The 15,335-nt window shown below is 41.3% G+C and overlaps 1 protein-coding gene across 9 annotated transcripts in view; it reads right to left on the bottom strand.

The window, feature by feature from the left end:
• MTCL1 (microtubule crosslinking factor 1) overlaps positions 1 to 15,335 on the bottom strand; it is a 170,586-nt gene that overhangs the window by 59,468 nt on the left and 95,783 nt on the right. For 4 of the 9 annotated variants that reach the window (XM_020985524.2, XM_020985526.2, XM_020985528.2 and 1 more), the window contains exons 5-7: positions 14,224 to 14,301; positions 6,730 to 8,124; positions 5,453 to 5,608 (exon numbers count right to left, since the gene is read on the bottom strand). In XM_020985524.2, the coding sequence (XP_020841183.1) occupies positions 5,453 to 5,608; positions 6,730 to 8,124; positions 14,224 to 14,301 (1,629 nt within the window). The remainder of the gene's footprint in view (positions 1 to 5,452; positions 5,609 to 6,729; positions 8,125 to 14,223; positions 14,302 to 15,335) is intronic. The other 5 variants (XM_020985527.2, XM_020985530.2, XM_020985532.2 and 2 more) reach the window with 2 other exon arrangements.

Below are 15,335 nucleotides of genomic sequence, written 5' to 3'. Positions count from 1 at the left end.
GGTCTGTGGAGATCATTATATACTAACATTTCTATTTGAGTTAGATACCACTGAACTAGAGCACCAAAGGGTTAAATGATTTGTCTAGGATCCTCAAGGTCATAAGCCAATCTGAGTATCTGAGTTGAAGGCAGGACTTGAACCCAGGTCTTATTTGCTGCAGCCATGTTGCCCCTCCTTATCTCTTTCTCCTCTCCTGTCTCCATCCCCTTGTCTCCATCTCCCTCCCTCCCTCCCTTCTCTCTCTCTGTCTCTCCTCCCTATATGTATATATAAGTAAAATATATACAAAATCGTCATTATTTTAAGACTGAGAATACAACATTCTTCTTCTCACCCAGTTAGAATACTCACATAATACAAAACTAGAAACTCTTCTTTTCTCTTGAATTAAAGGCTAACTAAACCCTCTCATCTCCACCTCTCCTCTCTCTGAGGAAATGAATACAGAAGGTACGTAACGAATAGAATTAGAGAAACCAATAATAAGACTTGGAAAGCTGTTTTGCTTGGCTGAGCAAAGAGCGCCGTGGACGAGAACTGACATATGGGAATTAAGGACAAAACACTAAATCAAACTCACATACTCACGCCAGTGGTTGGCTTAAGACAGACCTTGACAGTTTAGATGCAGCGTCAGATACAGTCAAGAAAATTCCAGACTTTACAAATAGCTTCTTTGCAGCCTATCTTCTAGGTGCTGAATGTAAAGATTGGCCTTTGTTCCCCAATTGTCACTGTAATCTTGGAGAGGTTGGACTACACATGGTGGTGATTGTGATAATCTCTTATTTTTCAGCATATTTATCTGACAGTTCCATTTATTCCCTATTTCTATTACAGTATAAACAAGAGCAATCATTCTCCAAAGAAGATACAATCACTTCCAGAGATTTTAGTCAATATATATTTGGAACCAAGCAAAGTTTGGGTCTTAAAACACTTTCTAATATTCAACTATGTACAACTCCCAACCACATTTTGGCATACAAACAGTAGCTAATAATACTGTCAGTGGCATTTAATAGCTTTCTCCTCTAAGGACACCTTCATTTCATCACACACACACACATACATATACACACATATGTATACATACACATACACACACACGTATATGTGTGTGTCTGTGTGTATGTATATATATACATATATGTGTATATAATAAACACATATACATATATGTATATAGTGTATATATAAATACATACATAGGTATAAACATCAGTGTGTGTGTATATCTATCTATATATATACATGTGTATATATGTGTGTAAATATATATGTATATACACGAGTGTGTGTTTATATATATTATACATACAGATATACTCATCTATCTATTTACCTATCTGTCTCATAGGGGCTTATTTGGTTGCATGTTGTCTTTTTTCATTAGAATATAAGCTTTTAGTGTAGGATTTGTTTCTAAACTTCTTCTAGCCTTTCTTTTGTGTCTCTAGGACTTAGTATAGAGTTTGGAACATAGGAAATGCTTCATAAATGTTTGCTAGTTGAAGGTGGGTCATTAGATCATAGTCCTAGAGCAGGTGGGACCTCAAATGTTGTCTTATCCAACCTCCTCATTTTACAGGACAGAAACTGAGGCCCAGAGAAATTGTGTGACCTTAGATTTGCCTAAGTTCACACAAGTGGGAAGTAGCAGAAATAGGATTTGAATTCAGATCTTATGACTCCTAACTCGTTGTACTTGGCTGTCTCCCCACTAAGAATATAGAGCTTCTACTAGGAGGGTGAGAGCAGTAAGGAATTTTAACACATATAAAATTAAGTTTCTATTTTTCAACCTATCATTTACATTCTTCAGATATTCTCAGTTTTTTATGTACACATATGGCATAAGAAAGTCAGGGAGAGTAAGGATACTGGCCTGCCCCTATCTAAAATCATACCCTTCTTTCTGGAAAATGTGGTATTTCTGGACCTTGAATGTCCCTAGGATCTCTGATTCTCTAGTTAAGGCACACTATAACCATGACCTGAGACAGCTGTTTATAAGAAGTATTGATGCCAGAATGGTGAGGCAACCAGATGTTCAATTAGTTCCCTGAGAGATATGTTGCCCATGTCCTTCTGGACCTACTTGGCTTAAATTATTTGCTTATTATATTAGGGATAACTAAGCTGATTCAAATAGGTTTTCCCCATCTCCTTTCTCAAACCCTATGGGTTTCTAAGTACTTTGAGTTGATATATCTTATTATTATTATTATTTTTATGAGGCAGTTGGGTTAAGTAACTTGCCCAGGGTCACACAGCTAGTGAGTGTTATGTGTCTGAGGCCAGATTTGAACTCAGGTCTTCCTGACTCCACGGCTGGTGCTCTATCCACTGCACCATCTAGCTGCTCCAGTTCATAGATAGATAGATAGATAGATAGATAGATACTATACGCAATAAAAGTTACTAGTATTGGACTAGTGGTCAATAGCTATTGCCATATAGACTTAGAGGAGGAAAACAGAAGAAGGGATCTTTAGCCATACTGTCAGATTAGAATTTGGTAAAGAAGTGGGCAAGGGAAGAGAAACGCTATTCTATATATGGAGTGGTTTCAAATAAATCCATTAGCAAGGAAGCTGTGAAAATAACAATAAATAGTTGACTGTGGCTACCCACCTCAGATTTGTGATTAAACCCAGTTATAGCTCTGATCTTTGTGATAGGTCATGAGGAAGAATTTAGAAGTGAGGAGGAAAAGAAGAAAGTACAAAGGGATTAAATTTGGCAGGGGAAATCTGACAAAGGGCAGCAGGGCATAGCTGGCAGAGGGCTGACCTTGGAGCCAGGAAGATCTGGATGTACATCCTGCCTCTCACACACACTGGCCATATGATCATGGGCAAGTTGCATAATTTCTCAATTCTCCCTTCCCAGCTCTCCCCTCCCCATGCTAGCAACTATCTAAGAAAATAAAGGTCCATCTGAATTGGTGAAGGAGTTTTCAACCTGGGAGTTCTCCATAATCCATGCAATCACATGTCTGGACCAAACAATAAAATAAAAATAAAAAGCTAATTACCTTGCCCTGAGGAGCCTGGAGGTTTTTAATAGCAGTAAAAGTTCCACTCTGAGATAGATTGGGGATGCAGTTCTGATTTAAAATTGGGAAAGATACCTTCTATTTAATTCCACCTAATGATTCACTAAAGATTTATCAGGACTCAAAAGTCATAGAATATTAGAGCTTGAAGAAATCTTAGAGATCAAGTCACTAGATATGCTTATCAACTGTGATTTTGTTATTAAATCAAAATCTAAGGAACTGTCATTCTTGGCTTAAGAATCTGTGTTGGAACACAGATTGATCAAAGTTGTAGGATGAGAAGAGTCAGGGGCCTGAATACTGCATAGAAGTCCCAAATGTCCTACTCCCTATGGCCAGGATACACCTAAATGAGTATCCAATTCCAAGGCTAAATAAACCATGTTTAAATGTTTCACAAAACAAATGAGAAATTCTTATTCGGGGAAATGGTTTGTTTTTGAGGGCCTTCCCTAGCAAAATTCAGAGATGTGTAGCTAACAGGCAGTTTTGGGGGGTATCCACATGACAATTTGGTTTTTGCTTGTCTGCTAAGGCTAAAGAAAAGCAATGTGCATTGTAATGCATTGCATGTTAGCAGAGGAAACTTGGCCATGACAGACACTTGGCTTTCCGGTGTTCCCTGACTATTCTTGGGGCTGACTCAGATCTGCTTCTGTTGGTATGGCCAAGCCGCCCTAGAGAATCCCAAGCCCACTTTTCTTTGAATCAGGCAGTCCTCCTTCCAGGCTATCTTCACACCATACCACCAAGTGCACATCTTCCTCCACCCTTCCCAGATCCTCTTCATTTGTCATCTTCCCCCAAGAAAATGTCAGCCCCTTGAGGGAAGGGACAATCTTGCTTGCTTTTATTTGGGTCCCCATCTGATTAGAATACCTCCTGATGCACAGTAAGTGCCTAATAAATGTTTTGCCTATCTATCTTTCTCCTGGATGGCCATCCTGTCCATTTTAGGACAACAATCCTTTCCAACAGCCCAGATTTTGTGTGGGCTACTGCCATTGTCACTTCGTCATCACCCTCCTATAAACTTATTATTATTATTATTATTACTATTATTTTAGGCAATTGGGGTTAAGTGGTTGCCCAGGGTCACACAGCTAGTAAGTGTCAAGTGTTTGGTCTGAGACCAAATTGAACTCATGGTCCTCCTGACTTTAGGGCCTGTGCTCTATCCACTGTGCCACCTAGCTGCCCCTAAACATTTTATTATTTACTGGGGCTCAGAGAGCTGTTGTAGGGAAAAGGAAAAATCCTAACAATGGAAATCTTTAAACTTATAAATATTTAACATCAATTTGAGACATGCTGCTTCATATCTTCTCCTGAAAACTGGACCACCAAACATTATTAGCCAAAAAGCTCAACAGAAACAAACACTTTCCCTAAGGATCTTTGCTCTCCACCTTCCCTCATTTTACTTTGGGAAGTAACAATTTGCCTTCCAGCTTCTGGCTGATTTTCAGTTATTTGCATTCTCTGATTAAGATCCTCCATTTCCCTCTTCCCCTTAGTCCTTTTGGAATCAGCAATTAATGCTCTTGGGACAGAAATCCTGACATCCCTTTGGGAAGTAATAATTAAAGCCTTTGGCAAAATCTGGGAGATGTAACTATCCCTTTTCCATTTAGGGTCTGTTGGTTGGGCTGATGCCACTGACTAGCTTTCTTGCCTCTGGCAATATCAATCCCAAAGTTCACAGGACCCCTCAGGGAAAAAAATTTTTTTTAATCTCCAGATAGAATTACTCGCTTCTTGGAGTTTTAGTTTACATGGCTGTTGGCAAATGTTTCTTGACAGATACAGAAGCACATAATGTGGAGAGATTCATTCACATGGGGTCTATTGGGACAGCTGCAGGGTTGAAAGGTCCAGAGGATATTCATGTCTTTTTCCATAGCCCTGCCCTAATCACGTCACTTTAAGAAGGCATGCTGCTCGTCAGCCTTCATTGTATCGCCCAAATTTACCATTAAAAGGGTACTTAGAAGCATCTCTTAGAAAATGCAAGGTCTGATTTTCATCCTGGCTTCCTCACTTATTCTACAGGTAGCAACGAAATGCTTGTGAATGAGTTTCACTAGTGAAATTATACACACTGGTATTAATTTCACCTGAAAAACACCATGTCTGGCACAGGAAAGGAGGAATGTGATGTCAATTCTGTTTAAACGTATGCATCAGCATGTAGAAGGAAACATGTATTCACCTCTGGTGGTCCAAATCCACATATGGATTTCCCCTCTGATCATTTGTATTTCTAGTTTATTTCCCAAAGCTACAAAACTTATTAGCCCTTGCTTTGCCATAGCAAGATGGAATGAGATGGAAAAAGAGGTTTGGAAGGGGGATGTTGTTAGGAAGACTTGCTGTGACTCTGACCTCTAGACTGAAACAGCCTTTGTCTCCTGGCCTGTAGAGTTTAGTGTCTCCATCAGCTCTGCGGTGTGGTTCTGTAGTGGCTCGAAGGCGATGAATCTCTCGCTCCTCTCCACGGTCTTGACTGGGCTGCCACTCCAACTGATCCCTCAGTTTGGACTGTTAGGTGCATGTGCATTTTATAACATAAACAAAGAACAGGAGGGCAGGGGAGGGAATAAAGAAAACAAAAATGGGTAAAGGTAGACAACTGGAAAAACTACAAGACAAAGAAAAGCGTGAATAGAAAAACCAACTTAAACACAGTGGCATAAGAGAGTGAAGAGAACAGAACCAAAATGAAGATGAGCAAAATGACGGGCTGAAACATCTGAAAAGCAAACAGAGAAAGAGAGGAAAAAAAAGAATGCAAAACACCGGTTATGAGGCGCATGCAATGGCGGATGCATGAATCAAAGAATCAACAGCAAGCATAGTTGTCATGAAGGATACGGGTAACAAGGCTCTTCCTTCCTTACTTGCGCTGTGAAGCAAAAGCCACAATCCAGGGTGATGGTTTTGGCCATGCACCCGAGGGTGATGCCTTGGAAAGTAGTCCTCTGCTGGCTGACATTCCTCCCTCACTGTGCCCCGGTCAGAGGGAGGGGAGGGGAGCGGGGAGCAAGCCGTCAACAAGATTGTTCAAAAACATCCATCCTCTCAGAAATTTTGTTCCTCTCCCCCCATTTAATACTTTTTTTTCCTCCAGTGGGAGTGGACAGGCCTGGGATACACATTGCTTTTGAGAGCTGTGCTTCGACCCTTCTGGTAACGAAGCCAAGAAAGATTCAAATGTTTGTTAGTAAGTCTGCTAATTATCCTGACTGCAAAAAAAAATGAGTTTGTGTTTTGTTTTCATTCCTCATTGCTTCTTCATCAGGATTGCAGATGGTGGGAGAACAAAAAGAGGAAAAGAGGAAAAACCACGTTGATCCCTACATAAGCTTCCAGGGGATTTAGCCTTGTATCATGAGCCTCTGAACCCAAGGTGGCTGAGCAGTTAAAAAAAAAAAAGAAAGAAAGAAAAGAAAAACAAAAAGAAACCAAACCAAAAAACAAAACAAAACAGAACAACCCAACCAATATGAAGAATTTGGTTGATCTTTTAGGCTTTAATGCAAAAAGCAAGTTTGAAATCATAACAAAGCAGCCGTGAGTAGAACAAACTCGAGAACAGCAATGCCAGCGAGAAGGAGAAACAGCATAACAGAGTGGGGAGGCAAACAAAGGACCCCCCTTACCTGGAAGTCTGTGATTAGATCCTTTCCCAAGTTACCAATAGGGGAGTCCCGGGACATGGAGGTCATGGTGGAGAGGAAGCTAGAAGACTCTGTGAGGTGAGGCAGAGGAGAGAGATCTTCCAGGTGCTCTTTGAGTCCTTCCTTCACCTGGTCTACCTTTTCCAGAAAAGCCTGGAGCTCCTTCCTAAAGATCTTCATCTTTGAGTTGATCGCATCCAACAATTCAGGTTCATTTTTGTCCCCTTCGCTTGTCTCCCCTTCGCCCTGGAAACCCGATTCGGGAGAAGCATCACCGGTGACGTGCAGTTTGGCATCATACATCAGGCTGTCGGTGTCAGTGATGAGGCGCTCCACCGTCCTCTCCAGCCTCTCTGCTACCTGCTTTATTTTGACCAAAGACTCTGTCTCCTGTTTGGCCCTCATGAATTCAGCTGAGCACAAGTCACTGGCCTCGGATGGTTTTCCACTCCCAATGCCTGAGGTCTTCTCACAGACATCCTCGGAGTCACTCTCACCCCCGATGGGCCCCTCCCTCCTGGGCTGTCCTGGTCGAACCTCTTCTCCGTCACTCTCCTTCTTATCATCCTCACTCTCAGTTTCACTCTCCCCAGAGCTGGACTCCTCCAGCCCCAAGTGAGAAGCCAGGTCATAGCGCTGAACGTTGGAGAGAAGCACGCGGTTTTCATACTGAAGTTTCATGACTTTTCCACTCAATTCATTGATCTGCAGCCGAGCCGACTTCAACTCTTCCTGCAACATTCCCCCACTGCTGCTGCTACTGCTGCTGCTGCTACTGCTGCTGCTGCTGCTACTGCTGCTGCTGCCGCCGCCACCTTTGCAGACATTGTCATCTGGCCATACTGACTCTGGGCTGGGTTCAAACTTGAACTTGTTCAGCTCGTGGGTCAACTGCCTATTGTGATCTTCAATCTCAGAGATAGATCGCCTGAGCAGATCCGCTTCCTCTTCAACAAATTGAAGATGACGGCGCAGCTCCATGGATGATTCCACAGAGTCGCCATAAGGAGAGGTAGGAATGCTTGGGATGTGGTCTCGGCTAAGACACTCTTTCTCATACTGGCACCTCATGTCCTCCATTTCCGCTTTGATGCCACGGTTCTCTACCTCTAGCTCCACAATCTTCCGGCCTAGGATGTTGGCTTCCTCCTCAACTAACTTGAGTCTCAGCTTCAGTTCTGCCTCCCTGGTGCTAGGAGGCCCCCCAGCTTCCCCTGTAGGCAGTGGGCTGTCCACATCACCATAAAGAGACTTGTATTTTTGGAGTTCCTGTTCCAAATCATCTTTCTCTTTCCCGAGTTTGGCCATTTTTTTGCGCATCAGGGTGGCTTCCTCTTTGGCAAACTGAAGCTGGCATTTCAAATCAGCACTGTCATCCTGCCAGGAAAGAACAGCCCAAAAAGAATTATTTTAAAATGTCAAAATTCTGTGTTTGGGATAATTTATCTGCCTTGCAGCTTGCCCCCAGCATGCGCGCGCACACACACAGACACACACAGACACACACACACACACACACACACACACACACACACACACATGCACACACACACACACACACACACATGATTTCCATGCTACTAGACACTCAAGCAAAGTACAGGTGACTCCTAAGGTTTCACCTGGTAAACACATTAAAAGCATATACTTTATCTTTTTGTCATAAGAAAAAAAAACATGCCACCAAAAGCACCCATCTAAAACAGAACAGAGGAGTCAGTTTGGGAAAACCAAGCACATGGATAAACATCAAACAGGTAATGAGCAAAGGAGAATAAAGACAAATGAAACCCAACATTGACCTGTAGCTCCATGAACTCCAAAGCCTTCCTCTCATTCTCCTTTCTCCTAATTAATTCATAAATCTAACTAACTGAGTTAGCAGCAGCAATGATGGGAAGAAGCCTGTATCACTACTGTAACCTGGTACTGGACAGGCATCAGTTGATGTTACTGTTTTGGTTGCTACTACTTCAATAGCGCTGGAACAAGGCAAACTGGAGATTATCATTGCACAGATAATGGTGGCAAGGCACAACTAGTCATTTCCATGAAGACCTAAGGCAAAATGGAGTCCAAGACTCTAAGACCTGGGAATTCAAGCAACCCACAATCTTGTCCTAGATATGTACTGATTTGCTGAGAAATGGGCTGCAAATCATCATCAATTACATCTATTTGGCTGAGAAGCAAATGTCTTAGGAGACAGCTGTAGTGATGAATATTTCTGTATGGACTCCCATACTAGTACATCTGTATTATTTAATATGTTTAATCAATAGTTTTGCCATCTGTAATATTCACTTATACTGGAAGTCCTTCCTGATCACCCCCTGTCCAAACTTCTTTACATTCTTTTTTGTACAGATTCTGTATATATTTATATAAGCACACATTGTTTCCCCAATTATAATGTAAGTTTCCTGAGAGCAGGGACTGGTTCACTTTTGCCTTATGTCCAGTGCATAGCACAGTCCCTGGCACGTGGAAGGTGCTTAATAGACTCTTGTTGATTGGTTGATTGCATATGATAGACAAAAAAAGCCTGCCCCACCTCATGTTATAATAACATAGTGAGGATAACAAATTAGATGGTACGCATGGATATGCTTTGGAAGCCAAAATGCCAAATAAAGACATGAGTGAATTAGACTGTTTGTAGAAAAAATTCACTGCAAACCTAAACACCTGAGTTACTCACAAACCTTCACCATTCATATGTAACATCAAGCTCTTTGGTTAGGTTCCTTTCCCTTTAGTTGCTAGAATACGGCAGGAAATTCAACTCAGAAATCAGAGATGAGAAGCTAAGTGTCCAGTAACCTGATGAGGAGCTCTTTAGAAAATGCCTCTTGAGACTTTGAGAAGATTTTTGGAGGATTAGTCTGGGGTAAATACTTAGCTACAGTGCAAGAAAACAACCACCAGTTATGATTTGACTAGGGGAGACACTTTTGGACAGCCTGGAAAGTTGATCTCTTGAGAGTGCTGGCTTCAGTAAAATCAAAAGGCTCTGGAGTTATGTGACTTTATTCTGCCCCCTCCTCCCACTTTAATCTCATAAAATAAAAATTTCAGAGCTACAATTCTCACTCAGTGATGTCAGCAGCAAGAAAAGAGGAAATAGCCTCCTTGCTTTTCTTTGCAAAAGACACACCATATCCCAATTCTGGGCGTTTTCACTGGATGTCCCCCTTGCCTGGAATTCTCTCCCTCCTCATTTCCATCTCTTTGGCTTGCTTCAAGTCCCTGCTAAAATCCCACCATCTATAAGAAGCCTATTTAGATCCACCTTAAAACTAGTACCTTCCCTCTGATAAATCTTCAATTTGTCAATATGTCATACTTGGCACATATCGATATAATGACAAATCTATCTATATCTATCTATCTATCTATCTATCTATCTATCTATCTATCTATCTATCTATCTATCTATATCTTATTTGTTCACAGTTGTTTGCATGTTGTCTCCTCCATTAGACTGTGAGTTCCTGGGGGCAAGGTTCCTGGGGGCAAGGACTGTCTTTTACCTTTCTTTATATTCCTTAGCATAACATCTGGCATCATAGTAGGAACTTAATAAATGCTTCTTGTCTGACTGAAATGGCCAGTCCTCTCAAATTATTCCTATTTAGCCCAAAATGAAAAACCTTAGGAGACTGTCTTGGCAACAAAGGCCGAAGTAGTAGGTTACCTCCATTTTGCTTGGCAAATCTACATCAGCCTTAGCACAAGGTGTGAAGTCCAACACATACCAAGAAAGACCAAGGTAAATGATTTTCTTAAAGCCACATTCTCCTAGCGTATAATCTGTATTTGGGGGGGGCCCTCCGGAGAGGTGACAATTCCCTCATGGAATTGGTAGGATGTGGAAACACTCATCAAGTGACTAGTTAACTGATGTCCAGATGGTCTTAGAAGAGTTAACAATATACTTCTAGACATAAGGTCAATCAGACTTAAGATTATTTTGCTATAAATTCTCTGTTGGACACCAAAACATATATATCTCTTTCCTTCCTTCCTCTCCACCAATAAAAACACATACCCAATAAACTGACTACCCATAGCTGAGAAGACTCAAGGAAAAGAATTCTAGACCAGCTTATAAAACTGTTCTCCATTCAGAAAGCAGACCATGCTACTAATTTGTGTGTTCTCTCATTGTAGCACTGCGATCATCACCTTTTTCATACACTTTTAGATAACTTCCTCATCTCTTTGAAATGAATTTTTTTCTTTTTTTTTTCCTGGAGGAGGAAGTAATATTGGTATGAAAAATGAAAATATCAGGGTCTACCCCCTTCACTTACATCCAGCAAAACCTGAGTTAAAATTTTGTCTCAGATACTTATTAGCTGGATGACACTGGGCAACTCATTTAACCCTTCCCAGCCTTAGTTTCCTTGTCTGCAAAAGACAGGGACTGATCTTGTGATTTCATTGGTATAGAGAACTCCCAGGTGAAACAATGCCTTCTTGCCAATTCAAGGCAGCACCTTCTCTGCAACTTACAGTCTTTAGAGAATTGCCAGAGGGCACGGAAATTTGCCCAGGATCGAATACACAGTGTATGTCAAAGTCAAGACTTGAACCCAGGTCTTAGATGGCTTCAAGGCCATCTCTCTATCTACTATACTACACTACCTCATCCACAAAATGAGGAATAATAAATAATAGCACTTACTTCACAGGGTTGCCGTGAGGACCAAATAAGTCAATATATGTAAAGCACTTTGTAGACCTTAACATAATATATAAATGTTAGATATTCATTATTATTATTATTACTACGTTCTTCAAGATAGAGGTGAAAGTTCTTCACATACCTATCCAGGCTTAGCATACCAAGTGTTAAATTTGTTAGGAAAAAAATGAAAGGAGTTTCTGTGACTGAAGATCAAATAATTCCCAGATAATAACTTATTCAAAGGTAAAATATGTTATCAGTGTTTCTGGGAGAAGTGAAATTTTAAAATAAATCATATAGAATGGCTTAGATGATATCGCCATTCAACACCTACCATAAAAGCACAATGTTAAGTCACAATCCGCTAGAGAAAATGCATTGTACTTCTAAAAAACAAAATAGTATCAGAGCTTTCTGAGTAGAACAAACAAAAATGTGTTTATTTTCAGTTTCTTAAAAATAGAACTGTGAGTAAACCAAATACCACAGACTATAATATATACTCCCAAATAAGGACTCTATTTTGCAGATCGAGTCAAGGAGTTGAAGTGAAGAGAAATAGATATAGAAGAGCTTTATGTGATTTTATAAATAAGAAAGTTTAGAAGTCAGCTTTATCTGGCAGACAAGGAAAGCATCATGTCTCCACTACTCATGTCGAGTCACTGTCTGACTTTAGGCAAATTACTTAAATGACCCCACACTCCATTTCCCCCACTTTACAAACAAGGGCATCCACATTCTCATGTATTTAAATATCACGTCTTCTAAGGATTCTTTCCTCATCACTTTAACCTAGTATGATGTGGGAAGTCTGGACAAAGGCAGAAGTCACTAACTAGATACGTGTAATAGTACGTGTCCACAGTAGTATCACATCTTAGTTGTACCACGCCCTATACACCCTACAGGGTAGCAGTGGGAGGCCCTGGAGCCATCCCAAAGATGGACTCTAGGAGCCAAGATTAGGGATTCTCACAGGGGACACAGTCTGGGATAGGTTTCCTGACCACTTTCATATTTCAAGGTTTTGATCTCATTGGGGTAGTTACTCTAGACATGATGCAGATAGATATCTGTTAACCAAAAGAATTTATCACCTGAGAGCCAGTTCTCTGGTAATAAGTCTTTCTCTGAGGTTCATTAGGTTAATCCTCAGACAAAGCATAAGGTCTATTGCTGGGCCCATAATAGAAGGCTTTTTTGGTTTGTTTTTTAACTTGGTAGGCTCTTCTTGAGCTAATGCTTTGCTTCTGTAGCCTTTGAGAAATCTGGGCCACCTTCACACCATGCTGTGGCATGAGAGTAGGCCTTTAGTCTTCAAGCTTTCAGTCCAATGCTGCTACCCCAGGATGGTGCTGAGGAGTGAGTAATGGAGAGGACATACTTAAGTGTATATGGACCCTCCTCAGCTCTGAGATAACTCTAAAAAGCCCCACCCAGGATTCCCTGAAGGCTGTGGATATTGACCAGAAAGTCCTTAGGAGATCTCAAGTCACCAAGCCAGGCTCATCCTAAAAATCAGGGACAAAATGAGTTCTACATTTGTCCCAAAGTTCTGAATCTTTCCAAGAGTTGCAGATCAATTCGAACCTCCCTGAAGGAAACCTGAAACCCTTAGGCCAGGGGTTCTTAACCTTTTCTATGTCTTGGACTCGCCTGGAAGCTTGGTGAAACCTATGTAACCCTGTTCTCAGAATTATGTTTTTTAAATGTATAAAGTAAAATATATAGAATTACCAATTATTGAAATTCGTGTGTAAAAAAGAAAGTTCACCAACTCCAGGTTATGAACCCCATCCTCAGGCCAACTGCAGACCATTTTGACCTTGGGACCCTTCCTTCACTTGCAAGCTCCCAAAGACTGTTAAACAGATCAATCCTCCTAAACCTACATTGGATTAAATACATATCTTGAATTTAACTACAGGAGGTAGGGAGAGAGGCTTTTTGCAAAGGATACCAAGGGACCTCATTTACTTGATGATTAAATGTCTTCTGCTTTCTGTTCCTTAAACAAGGGTTTTCTAAAAACATTAGGCATGTTATTTCAAGAGAAAGGCATGTCAGAAAGTCTTTACAAACCCGATGCAGGAGTCCACAAAAAGACCTTAAGCATTCTATGTATCTGAAAGGCATCCCTTGGAGCCAACTTTTTTCTTTTATTGCTAAATTCAGTAAATCCGCCAGGTGTGATGGCAGAAAGGGAGGGCCATGACTTTCATTATAGTCCATGTGTGAGGAAAAGGGAAACAAGGGAGTTCATAGCCAGACTGCTGCACAGACATTCATTCAATAGGGGAGAGCAGGCATGAATCAAAACCTCAGTAAGAGGCAGCAGGTGGTCTGGATACTCATCTTATCTTGTAATGGAGAACTTTCCCAAACTCTGCCAGACTCTGGGGGAAGGGCTTGGGTCTCTAGTCATTCCCAGGTGCCCTAAACTTAAGAATGCCAGGCTCGGGTTTCAAGAGCTCATCAGATATGCTTCAGGAATGCAGTCTGAAGGCAGAAGGCCCAATCAAAGTTTCCACATGGAACTATTCCTTTTACAGGCAGGAAAATGCAGGCATGGCATGGAGGGTGATACACACACAAGACCACCACCGTCACCACCACTACCAACCACCACCACCACCACACCACCACCAACAACAACTGAAAAAGGTCTTGCCAAGCAACAACAATATATAAATCGATGTATATATTATTTGGCTTGCAAGTCTGACATCATGGCACCACCTACCAGCACCCCAAGCAGCACTGATTGCTCACACTCCTACCTTGCGCCGGGGAACCAGCTTCCTTTGTGCTTTGGCTCCTGCCCTGCAGTTCCCAAGACGTTCCATTCCTCCAGTCTGCTAAATAGAAACTCCTTTTCTCAATAATACTGTCAGGTGGAGCATGGCTAAAAACATTCCCCTTCCATTGCTTTGGAGCCCTCCAGAGCAGTGACACATCTTTTCTTTCCCTCCTCCATTAGGAGGTGAATGAAAAGCTCGACTCTGTCTTGTTCATAATGGGCTGTAATTACCCTTTAAGGACCAAACTCTTTCCTCACAAAGAAGCACTAAGTAGAAAATATGTTCCTAGTCCATGAATATTTAAGTCCCAGCAGCAGGGCTACAGCTAAATTCTAATTTAACAATTATCTCTGGCTGCACAACCAGGTTTTCTGGGGGCAGAGGGCGTATGAAATTTTTCAAATCTGCCACATTCCTGTTGTTCTGCCAGGCTTTGGGGCTGCTGAAATAACACATTGGGGATAAGTAGTTTGGAGAAGGAGGAAATCAGAGAAAAGAGGTTCAGGGGGCATCAAGTGCTGGGGGTGGACAATTGACCTCATGTGGAATTATGACATCTCTCTAATTATTACTGGTTCTTGAAGCTCTGTGGGTTGATATCTCAGTAACACTTTTGTTCTACCAACCACCCAACAGGAGTGGAAACCCCCTGAGAGGAAAAAGAAAGAAAGGAATTCAGCAAAACAACCAGAAAGATTTGTTTAACTAAGGCCACATCCACATACGGCCGACTGAGATCACGATCATTCTGTTTCCTTAATTTACTGCACTGTTAATCAACAATGTAATTCACAGTGCACCTTCCATGCCTGAGACAGTGATTCACAATTGCCCATAAAGCTATGGGAGACGTAGAGAGATTGTGTGAACTGCTTTTGGTGCCAAAATATTTGTTAACCAAAGGAACCATAACTTGAACACCAATTTTCAGTCTTTCCAAGCCTTGAGCTACAATTCCATGATGTTTAGTTGCAAAATAGTATTTTTTCCTCCATGAATAAAATCACTGGCTAATTATAGCCATAAAAGGAAACAAAAGAGTTGGTCTCTATGGTTTGGAAAGAAAATTTTCAACTTACAGTATACCTTGA

The sequence above is a fragment of the Phascolarctos cinereus genome, unplaced genomic scaffold, assembly GCF_003287225.1.
Source record: "Phascolarctos cinereus isolate Bilbo 61053 unplaced genomic scaffold, phaCin_HiC Scaffold_4;HRSCAF=312, whole genome shotgun sequence".
NCBI lineage: Eukaryota > Metazoa > Chordata > Mammalia > Diprotodontia > Phascolarctidae > Phascolarctos > Phascolarctos cinereus.
The sequence above is the reverse complement of the archived record's forward strand: the minus strand, read 5'-3'. Positions and strand labels throughout refer to the sequence as shown.